This window comes from Drosophila pseudoobscura, chromosome 4 (assembly GCF_009870125.1).
Source record: "Drosophila pseudoobscura strain MV-25-SWS-2005 chromosome 4, UCI_Dpse_MV25, whole genome shotgun sequence".
NCBI lineage: Eukaryota > Metazoa > Arthropoda > Insecta > Diptera > Drosophilidae > Drosophila > Drosophila pseudoobscura.
Window position 1 is genome coordinate 27,255,845 of NC_046681.1, and position 18,659 is coordinate 27,274,503.

Consider the following 18,659-nt stretch of genomic DNA (forward strand, 5'->3'; position numbering starts at 1 on the left):
TTATTCCCTTGCGTAGGGTATTACTATTATGATGTTGGTAATGCATTTAATGACGCATCCTATACCTAATAAAGACTATAATTTTAGACTCTGGAATCGTATATTAAGAAGCAAGAAGACTAGATTCTTGACTTATGAATATTGAAGCAGCCAAACGTTGGCTGACAGGACGGAAAGGGTATACAAATTTCGTTTTTTTTTCTGTATTATTAATTATGATAAATATTTCCGCATTTATAGAAGAAAAACTATCACCAAAAAGGCTGGAAAAGGAAAGGAATACTGAATAGAAATCATTCACCAGTTTTAATTTCTGACTTGAAATCTTTTACATTTTACAGCATACGTTTATTATGAATTTATAAGGTGTTCATTAAATATTAAACTCAACATTTCAACTGTTGCAAGACTTAGTGTCAAATTTTTTAGTGACAATTTAAGATGAAAGTTTCCAATGCTAATTTTAATTTTCATAAGGCAAGATGTTAATACCATAGATATAACGAAGATGCTCTTCCGATGCCATCACCTTACAAATTGGGCATTGTAACACTCGACGTAGGTGTTCCCGGATGCACTTGTCACCAAAGAGATGTCCGCAGGGCAACGAAACCAATCGATGCACGCCACCCGAGTCCCAGGGGGTGACACAAATGCCGCAAACGTTGACCTCCGAATATTTGTTTTGAAGATTTCGTTCAACGTTGACCTCCGAATATTTGTTTTGAAGATTTCGTTCAAGCATATCCACTTGGAGTAAGTGTTTTTCGTCTTGGAGCTGTATGGCATGGAGCATATCAATTTGCCGTTGCTCAAACTCCTCTATTTCCAGATGAAAATTTTTATTCATCTCCACCATCGATTTGCTTTGCCCATCCAGTTTTTGTAGAATACTTGCATACTTTTCCTTCGCCTCTTCCAACTGCAGTAGCAGACCATCACGTTCAATAGTTAGATTCTCCTTCTGCGCGTTATAAAGCTGCAGGTCACATTTTTGTTTTTCCAAATCTCTAACAAGTTCCATTTCTTTGTTCAAGAAGGCATGTTCTGAGTTCAGCTCGTCTATTTGTTCCCTGTAGATCTTCACTTCTTTTAAATGAAACATCAAATTCGAGTGCTTCGCGTCGCTCTTATTTGCTCCATCGTCGCAGTTTTCAGAGTTTAGCTTAGTCCACTGCAACAACCATTCGGATTCTTCCACCAGGAACGAATCTTCCAATGGAATAATAGTATATTCAGTCATTTCCGCGTCGCTCTTATTTGCTCCATCGTCGCAGTTTTCAGAGTTTAGCTTAGTCCACTGCAACAACCATTCGGATTCTTCCACCAGGAACGAATCTTCCAATGGAATAATAGTATATTCAGTCATTTCTTTGGACTAGTCGATTGCAATGCTTCGAAAACTAAATTTCTCCTGTTCGTGGTAGTCCCCAGAGTTCTTTTGCGAAAAGTGTAGTCCCAATTCTAAAAATTAGAAAAAAATTAGAGGATTGCGTTTAAATTTGTGCAAATTGGGGTAACACTGGTGCTCGATTTTTTTGTTTAAATTGTTAATCCACGCCACCTTTAAGCCAAGTAGTCAAAGAGGCTTATTCTTATAAGTAGTCAAAGAGGTTTATTCTTATAATATTTATAATAATAAATATTCAGTTGGAAACTGTTAAATATATTATAAAAAAAATGTATATCGATAACTCAATACCTAATATAATGAACCACCGGCGCATTTATCATTCCTGTCAACGAAAACCTTTTTTTACGCAAAATGCAATAAATGCAAGTGTTGAAAATAAGCCAGTCAAGTAGAAAATTGATTAATTAATTGTATAAAACTATATGGGCAGCGCTGACGGTACTAGTTAGCCAGCAATATTAAACGGAATATAAAAATTTAGCAATATGAACGACTATCCTGTTTCGTTTTTTTTGTTTGACTTATTTCCTATAAAAGTAAGTATTTTAAATAAGTCAGTTAGGTAAAAAATTAATTCATCAATTTGACAAAATTACGTGGCCATGGCTAAATGTGATATCTAGCTGGTAATATTCCACGGAATATCAAAATAGAGGAATATGTAAAATATAACTTGAATTCGTCAGTATGTTTGCGGTATATTTTTAAAATGAAACGGTATATTTATGAGTGTCGGACGGTATATTTTGGCGATAAAGCCGCGGTCACACTGTTTACAATATATTAATATTAACGTAATTTAATTTATCAAAAATAATACGATTGGAATGGATGCCAAGTTGGATGTGAGTACGGACAGTGTCACAAAATTGGACCCTAACTTATTTGTGATGATTTCACAGATGTTCGAAGATGTAAACACGTCGCCGTCGCCCTCTTTGGAGGGAGACATGTCCATACCAGGCAAACGAACCACAACGACAACATCGCAGAATGGAGTGCCGGACTACAACACATTGGATGAGCCCATCAAGGAGACAGTGCTCAGGGATATACGAGCCGTGGGCGTAAAATTCTACCATGTTCTCTACCCGAAGGAGAAGTCAAGTCTGTTGCGTGATTGTACGTCATCGCAGTGTGCTCGTTACCAGGAAGTGTAGTCGTAAGCAGTTTACTCATAACCTTTCGTTGCCGTTTCAGGGGATTTGTGGGGTCCGTTGGTGCTGTGCACCTTTATGGCCACCATACTGCAGGGCTCCTCTTCCGCCGACAGCATGTCCGATAATGGCCCCGAATTTGCACAGGTCTTTGTCATTGTGTGGATAGGAGCTGCCATTGTTACACTCAACTCCAAGCTTCTAGGTGGCAATATGTGTGTATTATTTACTCAACAATTCCATAGACATGTTTACATGATTATTTGACATATTTTTGCACATGCAGCTCATTCTTCCAGTCCGTTTGCGTCTTGGGCTATTGTCTGACGCCCGTGGCCATTTCCCTGATTGTTTGCCGCATCATCCTGCTTTCCACACAGACACGGCTGCTCTTTTTTTTGCGCTTTGTCACCACCACCATGGGCTTTGCCTGGGCAACGTACGGTGAGTTGAACTCTAGCTACTCTATGGACTGTCTGACTAATCTGCCGTTGACTTCCATTGCAGCTTCGTTTATATTCCTGGGCCAGAGTCAGCCTCCGCATCGCAAACCGCTCGCAGTCTATCCAATATTCTTGTTCTTCTTTATCATATCGTGGCTAGTCTTGTCCCATAATTAGGTCAATTTCTAATGCATCGCTTAGTGTTTAAATCAACCGGAGAGAAAAACAGTGAACGTTCCATAGAGTAACAAAAACAAAGAAAATGAAAACCCTAATCAATTGTAAATTTGTTTAAGCTACAATTTTTGTTTGTTTATTCTTAAAATCTTACAAGTTATCAGAGCTATGAGGGCACACATATGTATATCCGAGTATGCACGAGTATATATGAGACTACACGTCCAGATTGTTCGCCGTCGAAGCCACCTCCAGCGACATCTGCATCTGCACGCCATCGCCCTTGGTCGGCCTGTAGGTTAACGAATTGGCCCGCGCCTTCCGACCCATAAAGTGTCGCTCCACCCATTTGAGGAGCGTGTACACGGAATCCGTCGAGGGCAGGCGATGATCGGCTGCGGTCTTGACTATGTCCGACGAGGTTATTCGGAAAGTTCTCGCCATTCCTTTGAGTGCCTATTATAGGATTAAAGGATTGGATTATTTTTTAAGTTGATTTCCCAGAGTGGGGCTGTGCTGGCTCTCTGTACGTACCACCATGGCATCCTCATCGGTAAGATCATCACCCACATAGATAATCTTAATACGCTCGTTCCAGTCCACACCGAAGGATGTGCGCAGAATGTAAATGGAGGCGCGACCCTTGTTCCACTGAACTGGAGGACGAGCCTCCAGGGCACAATGCGCCTCCGTTGCCCGAAAGCCGTACTTCTCCATGAGAGAGCGCGCCTTATCCACCATGTCCCCGCGCAAATGATTGGGCGTCTCCCGGTAGTGGAATGTGAGCAGTGCCCCCTTGTTCTCCACCCAGGCGCCGTCCTTGCACACCGAATCCTGGAGAGCCTTCAGAAGATCACTGACCTTCTTCTCATACTCCATGGGCATGGGATGGACAAACTTGCTGCCGTCTGGATGGAGAATTTCGAGACCATGGTTGCCGGCATATGTGATGCCTTCGATGCCGACCATTTTCTTTACATTGTCCACATTGCGGCCTGAGATGACGGCCACATAGACGTCGGAGTGGTTGGACAGCTTGTAAAGGACATTCTTGATCTCTGGCGAAAGCGTGGCTAGATCCGGATGCGGAGCAATCGGTGCCAAGGTGCCGTCGTAGTCCAGCAGCAGTGCTAGCTTGTGATTGTACCCGATGTATCTAATTGATTAACGGATTAGTTTGAGAGAGGATTCTTTAACCCTGTCACATTCGACTCACTTCAATAAGTAGTCGTCGAAGTCATCCACAGAGACAGGCTGCATGGTGGTGGTTCCCACATCATCCATCTCCAAAGCGCCTACGGCCTTGAGGAAGCAACGCATCCAGTGGCTGACATCACACTCCGCCTCGCGACGTCTCAGACGTGCCATGCGCAGGGCGCGCTCGTCGTCTGGCATGGTGAGGGCACGATGGATGACCTCGGCGGCCTCGTTTACCTCGTACGGATTGCAGAGCAGTGCCTCGTGCATCATCTCCCCTGCACCGGCGAAGGGCGAAATTACGAGGACTCCTGGAATATCATTGATCTGGCAGGCAACGAACTCTTTGGCCACCAGATTCATGCCATCACGTAGAGGTGTCACCAGGCACACGGCCGCATCCCGATAGAGGGCGGCTAGCTCGTCCTGGCTCACATAGTCGTAGATGTAGCGGATGGGTGCCCAGTTGGCAGTGGTGAAGCGACCGTTGATGCGGCCGACCAGCTGATCGACCTCCTCCTTCAGCTCGCGATACTCCTTGACGTCTGTGCGCGAGGGAACCGAGATCTGGAGCAGGCTCACCTTCTCCTTGTGTTGCGGATACTTCAGGAGCAGCGCCTCAAAAGCCATCAAACGATGCACCAGGCCTTTGGTGTAATCCAGTCGATCCACACCCAGGATGATCTGTTGCTTCGAGGTCTTCAGCACCTTGGGTGCGTTCTGCGCCAAGTTCACGAACCGCTCGTACGGAATTCCAATGGGCAGTGGTCGGATGCGTACTGTGCGCCCGCCGTGCTCCACCAGCAGGTTATTCCGGTCGACGCGACAACCCAGACTCCGCTGACAGCAGTCCACAAAGTTTAGACAGTAGTCCTGTATGTGGAACCCGACCAAATCGCAGCCGAGCATACCCTAAAAAACGAAGAAACGATAAAGGACGGATTTATGGATAAGAATGGGGCGGAAGATAGGGAGGCGCACCTGTAGGATTTCATCGGACCAGGGCAGTAGGCGGAAGATGTCCCATGGTGGGAACGGGATGTGCAGGAAGAAGGCCAGACGACAAGGCAGGTTCTTCTCCTCGGCATGCTCGCGCACCCAGTTGGCGGCTAGCATCAGGTGGTAGTCGTGGATCCACACAATCGGCGGACTCTTCTCGCTGCCCCGATTATTGGCCAGGCACTTCTCCAGGGCCTCGATGGTGCGCACTGCAAAGTGCTTGTTCACCGTCACATAGTCAGCCCAGTGCACCCCTCCGAAGTTCGCCCGCCCGGGCATCGAGTGGAACAGCGGCCAGAACATCTTGTTGCAGCATCCATTGTAGTAGCTGTCGAAAATCTTCGCGTCGATGTTCACCGAGACGACTTGGTCAGACTTGAGGCCGGCGGTGGGGGTCTGATCGTTCGGATTCGACTCGGGTATAGCCTCGTTGGGGTCCTCAAGATGGATGCCGGACCAGCCCACCCAGAGACCCTTGCCTTTGATAACCACGGGACAGACGGCAGTGACGAGGCCACCGGCACTGAAATAAGCACAGAGCAGAACAGAAGCGAACGTTATAAGGTGTGCCACATACTCGCATACAGACTCGCGCCTACGTCGATGTGATTGTAAATATCCCGCCCATTTTATGCAGAGTGCACGACACCAGATCGCTGATAAGGAGCCAGCTCATAAAATCAGCGCCTCAAACGGCAATTGTAAACAAGCTACGGGTCTCTGGATCCGGACTGCCCTCGAGACAATCGAATGCTTAGACCTCAAGACCGACTACGGCTGTAACTTCGTTCCTGGCATAGGTCGGGGAGCTGTTGCTTCGCCTTCTCCAGCCCCCATTCCATACACGTGACGAACTTTTTTCAGTGTCAGGTTCAATTCTCGCCTTCCGTTCCGAACATATGCCTTGATATAATGCCCCTCCGACTGACTAGTATTGACCCCTTTCACAGACTCTAGAAGGGTCAAAAACGCGTAATAGACCTCGCTGATAAGGCGAGTCGTCGTCGCCCGCCATTCGTATTGAATTTGTTTTCTAATTTCATATGCTTCCATGGGTCTGGGCTCTGGTCCCGTCTGGCTGTAGTTCAGTTCAGTTCCCTTCGCTTCCATCCATCCCTGTGTGTGTTCGTATTCTCCGCTGATAAGGTTGACAACCTATAAGGCATGCGTGTCGAAACAACCTCAACTGCTACTCGTAGATGAACTGAAGCATACGTAGTTAGGTTGATTTCCCTATCGGGGATTGGGATTGGGTGGCGGCCAGGTTACTTATCTTCAATGCAAATTATAGGCCTGCGATCTGAATTGGGTTACTTGGATTCTTTTGGGAGTGCGACGAACATGAAAGTTTGCCTTGACAAAACTTTGAAAGTCGACCTCTTCAATATTGACAAGAAAAACTATGGAACTTTTGAATTATTCGTATTATTTTCTATTGAATATAATTAATCGGTTTTCTTTGTATGGGTGCAATCCGAACTAAATATTTGCTTGTCCTTATTGCAGCGTTCAAATTGTGAAATCGACTTGGATTGGATTGGATCAGAGCAAGTCTACCTTTAGGGCTAGTTAATAATTTCTAAACTTTTTGAACAGTTGAGTCGATATTCTCATACAATGAATATTCAGCCTCTGTCCGATTACGTAAAGGAAATTAACAATATTTAACACAATTTTAACTCAGATACTCTCATCTTATAGTCACTTGAATAGTCGTTGATTTACAAGGATATATCAGATATCACTCACCTGGCCCTACGTTCCAGCTCCTGAGTTTTGGCATTACGAACCAGCACAAAGGGGAGGCGATTCGAGACAACGATCAAGCTGGCCTTGGTTGAGGGCTCGCCGGCGTTGGTCACAATGATCTCCGTGTCGGGCATTTTGTTCCGTTCCGCTGAGAATCAGCTCGAGATGCTCTACGATCGATTTAGAATGTGTTGGTGGAACGTTGATAGAAACTGCTCGAGGATGCAAAGGGCCAAAATTAGCACATAATTTGTGACTAAATTGGTTGTGAGATCGCTTTTTATAACAGCCGGGGATGGTATGGGAATGTGGAGAATAAACACCTGCCTGTTGGACCTTATGAACTGCACTGACTGGACCTGGGACGTTGACGATCTATCAGTGAGCCTCTTCTATCGCCTATACTTATATAGACGGTCGAGACAAGAGCGCACGACCAGGAGCCGAAAACGTTTTCGAATGCTGATTGAAATTGAAGAGCAACTGCCGAGGGCTTTCGCCTTATCTGTCCAGTGCAATTCGCTTACGGATGAACCTACTCTGTGTTGGAGACTTTGGAAAAACTGTTTCCAGTTTTCCTAGCAGCGTTGAGATATAGTTTTCTCGCGGGAGCCAGAAGCAGCTCCGTACCCTGCCAAAAATAGACAAGTACTAAGCCAACTACTCGCTCAAGTCGCACTTTTCTGCTAAAAATTGATGCGCATCGAGCCCACCCCACCTCTCCACCTCCCACTTGGGTTCCACAGTCCACGTCCACTCAGAGACCAGAACCTAGAGCCCACAGCCCTCTCCTCTCATCTCATCTTATGGCTTATCAGAAAATAGTCCAGCGTTCTAGTCTATTAGTATAGCCAACTGATTACGAGTGTGTGAAACGTGCCAGAGTCTGCTAATTCCACTCGCTGGCTCGCCTGGCTATGGCCAGAGAAAAGAATCAAGTAAGAACCAATCCAAAGTCTCTCTTTTGACCCACTTGCATCCTGGGTTGTGACAGGATCCCTCAAGGGTCTACGATCGAGGTTTTAATATGTTATATTGGGGTTTCGGAGCCGCAGTTTGCCGGCAGGCAAATCCGTGCTAGTTTTTCTAGAATTAACTGGCCGCGCCTGGTATTATCAAGTGGAGAATGTTTCACGGCAACAGCAGCCGCCCGCCGCCTTCCCATCCCTATCTGCCCAGAGATCGATGGCGGTGGCAATATTGCCTTTCCTAGCGATAAGTCAACAAATCGAAGCGTAAACAAGCTTTAGTTTGGATGCTCTCTAAAGAACATCCGAAAAGTACATAGAATATTTATATTTATTTCTATTTTCGGGTTTCGTTTATGTTTGTAGTTCCCCGCAGTCTGCAGTCTGCGGTCTTCAGTCTGCAGTCTGCGAAGGCAGAAACAGAGTACAGTGCCGTGCGATACCTGGATCTTAAATCATTTCGGCGATCCCACAGAACTAACCTTGTATTGACCGTCATTTCCTCCCCACCTGGTTGAGACGATTGTTATTTGCTATCCCACTGATAAGATATTGTCCGCTCTCTGCGTCTGCATTCTGTTTATCTAATGCACTTTACAAGATTCTTATTCTGAGTTGGTTAATTGTAGGTTGCAGGCGGAGTGATGCAAAGGGGATTTGTTTTGGCTGGATTATACTAAGTGGAAAACTCTGCTGAACTTGATCACTTGATCATGTTTGGTATTCATGCGCTTATCACGACGCTCCGCTTGCGTTTTACGTGATTGGTGGCTGGTGGCTGGCGGCTGGCAATAGTTGCTGGAATCAGAATCGGAATCTGCAATAACAAATTTGCACTTCAAATCAAGAGCACAAATTAGTCAGATTTGTAAGGTAAGGTGTGCTCGATGCAGCTGCGCTTCGGGCGGTCCATAACTGATAACCTCTGGCCAAGGGTCGATGCATTACGCTTGCACATTTTGATAGTTGTAGCCATAAATGCCACATGCGTCAATAGTTTGAGGCGACAAAAGCTACGTCGGGCCCTGATATTCGTGATGTAAGCAAAGGTGCGCTGCGCGTATAACGCTTGTTTGGAACTTGTAACGGCCGAATATTTACCAGGGCTGAAAACCTGCTCTCCTAGCACTTTTCATATCGATCTTTTCGATAGACAGAAATTCCATTCTCTAAGTGTGAACGTATTTTCAAAAGTGTGCCCATACCAATCAAATTGAATTGTTTATATCCACAACAAAAGAGCCAACCATCCATGGATCCGGCCATTATTGAGTTTATTGGGGAAAAGTGCATGATAAGCATAATTCCCAACTTCTCCAACGAGCCGCTGCACCTTATCTATGGCTCGGTGGGCCCGTTCCGAGCCGGCTTCCCTGTGTTCGTACCCCTGTGGATGGCAACGCATTTAAGAAAACAACAAAAGTGCCGCATAGTGCCGCCCGAATGGATGGACATGGACATACTCGAGGAGATCAAAGAAGAAGAGAAACGCTCCAAGTAAGTTACATATCATATCGGTACAGAAAGCTCTTTCTATAGTTTGGCCCCACACAGATTCTTTACCAAAATGCCGTCCGAGCATTACATGGTTGTGGCCCAATTGGTCATGAGCACCGCACCGGATGATGTGCCTCGCTGTGAGGAGCTACGCACTGTCATCAAGGATATATTTGACATTCGCGAGTCGAAGCTGCGCACCTCCATCGATGCCTTCATCAAGGGCGAAGGCACATACGCCAAGCTGGATAACCTGACGCTCCTGGAAATACACAGCGTGCGTCCCATTCTGCCCTACTCCCTCGATCACATAGCGCGCTACCAGCGAACGGCCACAGCCTCCCAGCGTGATACTTCTATGCTGAGCGCTTCGATGGCTGGTTCGAGTACGGGACCAGGAAGCAATTCGCTCTTTTCGCAGTGATAGAAGTCATGGTTTACTCATATTCATAAATTAAACTAATCAACCATAAGTAGATGTCAATTAAAAAAGAGATTGTGCTAAATAGCCATCCAGCAGTGTTGCAGCCATCCTGGACAAGCTAGTGGCTAGCTACAAGCTCTGGACTTTGTATCAGCGGTAATTGGACCAACCTGGTCCGGACACTGCCATGGCCATCTTCCTTGAGTCCCACGCTGTTTTCTCCGCTTTTCCAGTCCGCTTGCCATCGGTACCCCCTCCGCGGATGATTCTGTGGCAGCCATTGGCTTTCCTGCTGCGGACCATAGCCATGATGCCGCTGATGTGTCGCTGAGTTGATAATGTGGCGTTCCGTCCGCTGCAGCAGTGATCGACAGCGGAATTGTCATTTCGCAATCGGGCGAGTCCTGCCAATCGACTGCCGTCGGAAAAAGGGACATCCTTTTTTTCACGATTTTTGCAAAAAAATCCTTAAATTTGACAAAAATCGGCCTCATTTCATAGTGAAGATTTTGATGCCGTTAGACAGTCTAGATCCACACACTCCTGGGATAGTTGATCCTGCAGCAATCTGGCGATCTGGATCCTCACGATCCTGGGTGATTTGGTCCTGCACCGATCTGGCCCTGTTTACCCGAGATATAGCATTCCGAAGAGTTGGATTTTGCATTTCATTATTATACTGGCTTTTCCGTAGGCTATATTTCTGCTATCCGTCAGCCGATCGGAGTGCGGCATGTCTTTTCGTGATCGGGAGAGTCCTGACAATCGATTGCAATCGGAAAACGGGACATCCATTTTTCCACGATTTTTGCAAAAAATCATGATGGTTACATCATTAAATTTGCCAAAAATCGGCCTCATTTTCATAGTCGAGATTTTGATGCCGTTCGGCAGTCTGGATCCTCAGAGAGTTGGTCCTGCACCGATCTGGCCCTATTTGTCTAAGATATAGCCTTTTGAAGATTTGCATATCATTAAAATACCATTACGTTATTTAGCTCTTCCTTTTATCTTGGCAGGTCGCAACCTCGGGTGGCTAGGAATGCTTCTTGCGTGTCGTGATCACCGATTAGCCCACCACTGTTTACCAGGGATATCACCCTTTTAGCCTTCCGGTTCATATGACGATGACGGCTGTCCACTCCAGAAGCCTGACGCCGGACACTACGCCGTACGCCGCATGGGACATGATTACTGACGAGCGAGGCTGTGTCCTTTGGCTCCAGCAGGACAGAAGCGCACCCCTTGCAAGACTCTAGCCAAACAAGCCATCGCCATCCTTCGACCTGTCCATCGAAAACAAGACTTTGACTATGCATCCAACGGATGGGCTATTCCGGCTACTAGAACCAAGAAAGATATCCTTATTGTTAGGTTTAAGGATATACGCGTCTATATATTTAGATAGTAGATACAAATGTTTTCCAATTGTTTATTTGTTTATACTAAGCTAAGTTATGATGAATAAAACCATTGAAAAATCATCCTTGCTGTATCCTGTTTCGGGGAAAATATGACGGGGAATATTGGGAACAAAAGAGCAGAAAATATTTAATATTTTTTATTGGGGAACATGTCCTTGATCCTTGAGAAGGACTTCATTAAATCAGGGACATTTTTTAGAGCACAGGAAGCCGTCGCATGTCCTGATCGGGCAACAATTCTGGGAGAAAACCAGAAATATGTATGTATCTGGCGAAAATATCCTTGGTCCTTGGTCCCTGATAAGGACTCCATCGAATCAGGGACATTTTTTCGATCTCAGGAAGCCGTCTCACGCCCTGATTAGGCAACCAATAACGGAGAAAACAACAAAAGTTGTTGTTGTCAATTGTTGTACAACAAATTTTTGTTGTTGTACAACAATAACTCTCAACATGCAATCGCTCAAGTGGCCATGAACGAGAATTTCAAAACTGGAATACCAGGCGAACAGAAATCAGCAGCAAGCAACTTTAGCGATTGAAAAAAATGCTGTGGCATACTTTTGGGGTTTGAAAAACATGTTAATAAAAATTAAATTAAAAGATTTTTTTTTAAATGAGCGACCTTCTGTTGATTTCTGTTCGCCTGGTATCCCAGTTATTATATTCTCGATTTTGGACATTTGAGCGGCCGCAAGTTTAAATTTGTTGTTGTCCAACAATTGTACAATTGACAACATTTGTTGTTTTTTCCAATATTTGTGGCCCGATCGGGACGTGCAACGGCTTCCTGTGTTCAGAATAGCTTCCTTGTCAAGGACGAAAGATCAAGGATACTTTCTACAGACAAATATACTTTCTTTTCTCTTTTTGTGGGATGGACCGTGTCATGGCTTCCTGTGCTCTAAAAAATGTCCCTGATTTAATGGAGTCCTTATCAGGGACCAAGGACCAAGGATATTTTCGCCAGATACATATTTCTGGTTTTCTCCCAGAATTGTTGCCCGATCAGGACATGCGACGGCTTCCTGTGCTCTAAAAAATGTCCCTGATTTAATGAAGTCCTTCTCAAGGATCAAGGACATGTTCCCCAATAAAAAATATTAAATATTTTCTGCTCTTTTGTTCCCTATATTCCCCGTCATATTTTCCCCGAAACAGGATACAGCAAGGATGATTTTTCAATGGTTTTATTCATCATAACTTAGCTTAGTATAAACAAATAAACAATTGGAAAACATTTGTATCTACTATCTAAATATATAGACGCGTATATCCTTAAACCTAACAATAAGGATATCTTTCTTGGTTCTAGTAGCCGGAATAGCCCATCCGTTGGATGCATAGTCAAAGTCTTGTTTTCGATGGACAGGTCGAAGGATGGCGATGGCTTGTTTGGCTAGAGTCTTGCAAGGGGTGCGCTTCTGTCCTGCTGGAGCCAAAGGACACAGCCTCGCTCGTCAGTAATCATGTCCCATGCGGCGTACGGCGTAGTGTCCGGCGTCAGGCTTCTGGAGTGGACAGCCGTCATCGTCATATGAACCGGAAGGCTAAAAGGGTGATATCCCTGGTAAACAGTGGTGGGCTAATCGGTGATTACGACACGCAAGAAGCATTCCTAGCCACCCGAGGTTGCGACCTGCCAAGATAAAAGGAAGAGCTAAATAACGTAATGGTATTTTAATGATATGCAAATCTTCAAAATGCTGTATCTTAGACAAATAGGGCCAGATCGGTGCAGGACCAACTCTCTGAGGATCCAGACTGCCGAACGGCATCAAAATCTCGACTATGAAAATGAGGCCGATTTTTGGCAAATTTAATGATGTAACCATCATGATTTTTTGCAAAAATCGTGGAAAAATGGATGTCCCGTTTTCCGATTGCAATCGATTGTCAGGACTCTCCCGATCACGAAAAGACATGCCGCACTCCGATCGGCTGACGGATAGCAGAAATATAGCCTACGGAAAAAAAAAAATCCAACTCTTCGGAAAGCTATATCTCGGGTAAATAGCGCCAGATCGGTGCAGGACCAAATCTCCCAGGATCGTGAGGATCCAGACTGCCGAACGGCATCAAAATCTCGACTATGAAAATGAGGCCGATTTTTGGCAAATTTAATGATGTAACCATCATGATTTTTTGCAAAAATCGTGGAAAAATGGATGTCCCTTTTTCCGATGGCAATCGATTGTCAGGACTCTCCCGATCACGAAAAGACATGCCGCACTCCGATCGGCTGACGGATAGCAGAAATATAGCCTACGGAAAAGCCAGTATAATAATGAAATGCAAAATCCAACTCTTCGGAAAGCTATATCTCGGGTAAATAGGGCCAGATCGGTGCAGGACCAACTCTCCCAGGATCGTGAGGATCCAGAGAATCAAACGGCATCAAAATCTCGACTATGAAAATGAGGCCGATTTTTGGCAAATTTAATGATGTAACCATCATGATTTTTTGCAAAAATCGTGGAAAAATGGATGTCTTTTTTTCCGATGGCAATCGATTGTCAGGACTCTCCCGATCACGAAAAGACATGCCGCACTCCGATCGGCAGACGGATAGCAGAAATATAGCCTACGGAAAAGCCAGTATAATAATGAAATGCAAAATCCAACTCTTCGGAAAGCTATATCTCGGGTAAATAGGGCCAGATCGGTGCAGGACCAACTCTCCCAGGATCGTGAGGATCCAGAGAATCAAACGGCATCAAAATCTCGACTATGAAAATGAGGCCGATTTTTGACAAATTTAATGATGTAACCATCATGATTTTTAGCAAAAATCGTGGAAAAATGGATGTCCCTTTTTCCGATGGCAATCGATTGTCAGGACTCTCCCGATCACGAAAAGACATGCCGCACTCCGATCGGCTGACGGATAGCAGAAATATAGCCTACGGAAAAGCCAGTATAATAATGAAATGCAAAATCCAACTCTTCGGAAAGCTATAACTCGGGTAAATAGGGCCAGATCGGTGCAGGACCAACTCTCCCAGGATCGAGAGGATCCAGACTGCCGAACGGCATCAAAATCTCGACTATGAAAATGAGGCCGATTTTTGGCAAATTTAATGATGTAACCATCATGATTTTTTGCAAAAATCGTGGAAAAATGGATGTCCCGTTTTCCGATTGCAATCGATTGTCAGGACTCTCCCGATCACGAAAAGACATGCCGCACTCCGATCGGCTGACGGATAGCAGAAATATAGCCTACGGAAAAGCCAGTATAATAATGAAATGCAAAATCCAACTCTTCGGAACGCTATATCTCGGGTAAATAGGGCCAGATCGGTGCAGGACCAACTCTCCCAGGATCGTGAGGATCCAGACTGCCGAACGGCATCAAAATCTCGACCAGAATACCCAGATACGCGTGGTTGAGGGCTTACCCGAACACAATCTTCTTTAGCTCGCTCGACAAAGTTGCTGGTTGGTGTGTGGTCCATGCCCTGCGTCGCTTGCCAATGATGGAAGCCCATCCCCCAGGGGCCAAGGTAAATGTCCTGATGTCCAGTTCTCACGTGCGCAGTGTCACCATTTCTGGCCACTTTATGGAATATAGCTCCACTGACAGTGGCCTTCGTAACTTCCAGCTCAACTTTGTATTGGAACTGCAATAGAGAAAGGAGCAAAAGCTAAAGGAACCTGTGCCAGTTGACCACTTGAATGTCTTCTCGCTGGCGTGGACGCGTAGATGCTTCTTTAGTCCAATGCTAAGGTGCAGCCGTTTGACCAAACCTAATGCCAAATTTTTCCCGTTGAGGGGAAGGGGTTCTAAAAATGTGCTCTGTTTTAGGAAATTATGTAGGCGTGGCTAGTTTTATATATATATTATATTTGTATAATATTTTATAATATATTTTTATTATATATTTTATATACATTTTATGATATTGCTGGTAATATATTCCACGGAATATAGAACTTGAATTCGTCAGTATATTTACGGTATATTTTGGTATATTTCTGAGGGCCAGACTGATAAATAAATCCGCGGTCACATTGAAACGTACAAAAAACCATAACAAAAAAACATAATTTAAGAAATTTCAACGTACGAATTAAAATGAGCGAGGCTGGTGTGGCTGTGGAGACGGAGGCTACTACCGAAAAAATGGTGGCCAACAACAAGATACACTTCTCGAAGGAGGTGAAACAGGTCATCGACAAGGTGAGAAACCGCCAACGCCGCAAAATACCTTATACTAGCGCAATGCTGTGGGTCGGTTTTCAGGTCCTAAAAACGGAGGATCCTATGGATGCACCCGACTTCAACACCGTGGACTACATCAACCAGCTGTTCCCCAACGAGCAATCGCTGGTGGGCATCGATGAGACCATCCAGAAGATGCAGTGCGAGGTGTCTCTGATAGATGACAACATTCGATCCGTGGTGCGCGGGCAGACCAACACGGGGCAGGACGGACAACTGGCTTTGTGCGAGGCGCAGAAGGTGATTAGTTCCCTGTTCAGTCACATTATCGACGTTAAGACGCGTGCCGAGCGCACGGAAGAGATGGTCAAGGAAATTACGCGCGACATCAAGCAGCTGGACTGTGCCAAGCGGAACCTCACATCGGCCATTACTACGCTGAATCATCTCCATATGCTGGTCGGAGGAATCGAGAGCCTTAACCAGCTGATTGAGCGGCGGTCATACGGGGAGATTCTGAATCCCTTGCAGGCCATCACAGAGGTTAATCAGCATTTCCAGCAGTTCTCCGACATTGAGGAAATCAAGGTGAGTGCTTATGGATTTCTCTTTGAACCTTATGCATCCATGCATACATACTCTTTTTGCAGAATCTCTCCCAGAGCGTAGACAAAATACAGGTGACTTTGGCGCAGCAAATCACCGAGGACTTCAAGGAGGCGTTTGCCTCCAAGCCTTCGGGCCAGAAGCAGTATAGGTTGGGACTGAATCAACTGGGGGATGCGTGCAAGGTTATGTCCGTGCTGGATCCAAAAGTGAAGAAGGAGTTGCTCAAATGGTTCATTGCCCAGCAGCTGGAAGAGTACATGCACCTATTCCATGAGAACCAGGACATAGCCTGGCTGGACAAAATCGACAAGCGATATGCATGGCTCAAGCGCCACCTGCTAGACTTTGAGGACAAGTACGGACCCGTCTTTCCACTGGACTGGGAAGTTTCAGAGCGCATAACCGTGGAGTTCTGTCGGCAGACGCGCGAGCAGCTGTCGCAGATAATGGCCAAGCGGAGCAATGAGATCGATGTTCGTTTGCTACTCTTTGCCATCAACAAGACGCAGGCCTTCGAACAACTGCTATCAAAACGCTTCACGGGAGTTACTCTTGGAGCCACGCCCGCGGAGCAGACGCGTGTGTTGGTGCCGCCTTCTGGGGCAGATGCGCCTGTCGCCATCTCTGTGTTCCATGACCAGATCGGACAGTGCTTCAAATCCCACTTGGATATCTACATACGCAGCATCGATCGGAATCTGTCCGAGCTAATGGACAAGTTCGTGGAGATGTCCCGGGAGCCGTACAAGTTCGCCGAGGCCAAGACCACCGTGTACCCCAGTTCTGGAGATCTGTTCGTGTTCTACAAGAAGTGCATGGTACAGTGCAATCAACTGAGCAACGAGCAACCCATGTACGACCTGGCTCTGGTCTTCAAGAAATACCTTCGAGAGTACGCCGCAAAGGTGCTCGAGGGGAGCACCCCTAAGCTCGTTCCGACTACCACCAGCAGTTCCATTGGCAAGAGCGTTTCTCTGCTCACCCGCGACATGCAAAACCTCTCTTCGGCTGCTGGCCAGGTGTTCCACAACTTCCTCAAGGAGGGCGATACGCAACGATTTACACGCGACGATCTCGTGAGGATCTGTTGCGTCCTGACAACTGGCGAGTACTGCCTGGAGACGGTCCAGCAGCTGGAGGACAAGTTGAAGGAGAAAGTCACCGCTGGCTATGTCGCCAAGATCGATATGAGTGAGGAAAAGGATGTGTTCCATCGGTAAGTGCTCCTCTCTCTGTATACGTTACAGAATGCAATGCTAATATTATATGATTTTTTTCGTAGAATAATTTCCAACTGCATCCAACTGCTGGTTCAGGATCTGGAGGCTGGATGCGAGACCTCGCTGCAGGCCATGGCGAAGGTGCAATGGCAGCATATCAACAACGTGGGAGATCAGAGCGCATTCATCAACAGCATCTGCAGCAACTTTAAGCAGACAGTGCCCACCATCCGGGACACGCTAGCCAGCTCACGTAAATACTTTACACAATTTTGCCATCGCTTCGTGGCCGCCTTCATTCCGAAGTTCATCAATGTGCTGTACAGATGCAAGCTCACCCTTTCGGATGGCTCAAATAATGTCTTGGGCTGTGAACAGCTTCTCTTGGACACGCACTCGCTGAAGACGGCGCTACTGGAGCTGCCTTCGGTCGGGTCGAGTGTGAATCGCAAAGCGCCCACCAGTTACACCAAGGTGGTGGTCAAGGACATGACGCGGGCCGAAATGATTATTAAGGTGGTCATGACTCCAGTCCAGCCGCCAGCACACTTTACGCAGCAGGTGCTGAAGCTGCTGCCAGACATCACCATTGCAGAGTATCAGAAGATTCTTGACATGAAAGCGGTCAAGCGAGTGGATCAACTGCAGCTGATAGATCTCTTCAAGCACACGGCGTCGGCGGCAGCGGTTAGTGGTCTAATTGAGCCAGTCGCCAGCGGCGATGAGGAAACCCAAAGCACAGATCACACTCATCCGGGAGGCATTGTTGATGATGCCGAGCCAGGTGCCTCGAGTGCCACAGGTGATTCTACAACGATCACAACGACAACCGCCTCATCCGCCACACCCAAGCGGGCCTTCATCTTCAGCGTCGGCAGTTTCACGGGCAGTGCGGACAAGAATGCGGATGGCAGCTCCCAGACGGGCATTCGGAAGCTGGAAAGTTTGCTGAAGAAACGCTTTCCCTAGTCAAACTACGAGTATTTGTAATCCCTTCTGACCCATCATTCCATTAAGTTCTAGCAGCACCTTTGAGTTTGACAAAGTTCTTTAAAGTTTCGATATACATATGTAGTTATCGCATGTAGATTTAACTGGAAAGAAAGATAGCATACCAAAACCATTTCCAATTTATGTTGTAATCCACTTGCAGTTCCTTAGGTCTGCCCTGAACTTATCGTTTTATATATTAAAATATGTTTGTAAAGATGTAAAG

The 18,659-nt window shown here is 46.1% G+C and overlaps 5 protein-coding genes across 11 annotated transcripts; 3 read left to right on the plus strand and 2 right to left on the minus strand.

The window, feature by feature from the left end:
- Positions 1 to 356: 356 nt before the first annotated feature.
- Positions 357 to 1,905, minus strand: LOC6903167 (E3 ubiquitin-protein ligase RNF8-like). 3 transcript variants are annotated; one of them, XM_033380382.1, is made up of 2 exons: positions 1,328 to 1,532; positions 357 to 1,201 (listed from the first exon to the last, which is right to left on the minus strand). In XM_033380382.1, the coding sequence occupies exons 1-2, from the start codon at positions 1,367 to 1,369 to the stop codon at positions 464 to 466; spliced, it is 780 nt and encodes a 259-aa protein (XP_033236273.1). In that variant the 5' UTR covers positions 1,370 to 1,532; the 3' UTR covers positions 357 to 463. The 3 variants fall into 3 exon arrangements, with proteins under 3 accessions (XP_033236273.1, XP_002132867.2, XP_033236272.1); XM_002132831.3 differs by adding an exon at positions 1,703 to 1,905 and having other exon boundaries at positions 363 to 1,464; XM_033380381.1 differs by adding an exon at positions 1,565 to 1,581 and having other exon boundaries at positions 363 to 1,464.
- Positions 1,906 to 2,104: 199 nt separating this feature from the next.
- On the plus strand, positions 2,105 to 3,316 carry LOC4817583 (protein YIPF6). Its single transcript, XM_001356951.3, has 5 exons — positions 2,105 to 2,259; positions 2,317 to 2,536; positions 2,615 to 2,786; positions 2,858 to 3,015; positions 3,079 to 3,316. Exons 1-5 carry the CDS (start codon positions 2,242 to 2,244, stop codon positions 3,189 to 3,191), a joined length of 681 nt encoding a protein of 226 aa, XP_001356987.1. The 5' UTR covers positions 2,105 to 2,241; the 3' UTR covers positions 3,192 to 3,316.
- Positions 3,297 to 7,785, minus strand: Tps1 (Trehalose-6-phosphate synthase 1). 5 transcript variants are annotated; one of them, XM_033380379.1, is made up of 6 exons: positions 7,676 to 7,785; positions 7,137 to 7,306; positions 5,370 to 5,910; positions 4,408 to 5,300; positions 3,726 to 4,347; positions 3,297 to 3,647 (listed from the first exon to the last, which is right to left on the minus strand). In XM_033380379.1, the coding sequence occupies exons 2-6, from the start codon at positions 7,268 to 7,270 to the stop codon at positions 3,408 to 3,410; spliced, it is 2,430 nt and encodes an 809-aa protein (XP_033236270.1). In that variant the 5' UTR covers positions 7,271 to 7,306; positions 7,676 to 7,785; the 3' UTR covers positions 3,297 to 3,407. The 5 variants fall into 5 exon arrangements, with proteins under 5 accessions (XP_033236270.1, XP_033236268.1, XP_001356988.1 ...); XM_033380377.1 differs by having other exon boundaries at positions 7,464 to 7,785; XM_001356952.4 differs by having other exon boundaries at positions 7,137 to 7,348; positions 7,464 to 7,785.
- A 1,571-nt stretch (positions 7,786 to 9,356) lies between these two features.
- Psf2 (DNA replication complex GINS protein PSF2-like protein) lies at positions 9,357 to 10,107 on the plus strand. The gene is made up of 2 exons (XM_002132833.3): positions 9,357 to 9,601; positions 9,659 to 10,107. The coding sequence occupies exons 1-2, from the start codon at positions 9,357 to 9,359 to the stop codon at positions 10,023 to 10,025; spliced, it is 612 nt and encodes a 203-aa protein (XP_002132869.3). The 3' UTR covers positions 10,026 to 10,107.
- Positions 10,108 to 15,444: 5,337 nt separating this feature from the next.
- Positions 15,445 to 18,658, plus strand: Vps53 (vacuolar protein sorting 53). The gene is made up of 4 exons (XM_001356953.4): positions 15,445 to 15,632; positions 15,696 to 16,202; positions 16,265 to 17,439; positions 17,506 to 18,658. The coding sequence occupies exons 1-4, from the start codon at positions 15,528 to 15,530 to the stop codon at positions 18,410 to 18,412; spliced, it is 2,694 nt and encodes an 897-aa protein (XP_001356989.2). The 5' UTR covers positions 15,445 to 15,527; the 3' UTR covers positions 18,413 to 18,658.
- The last annotated feature ends 1 nt before the right edge of the window (position 18,659 follows it).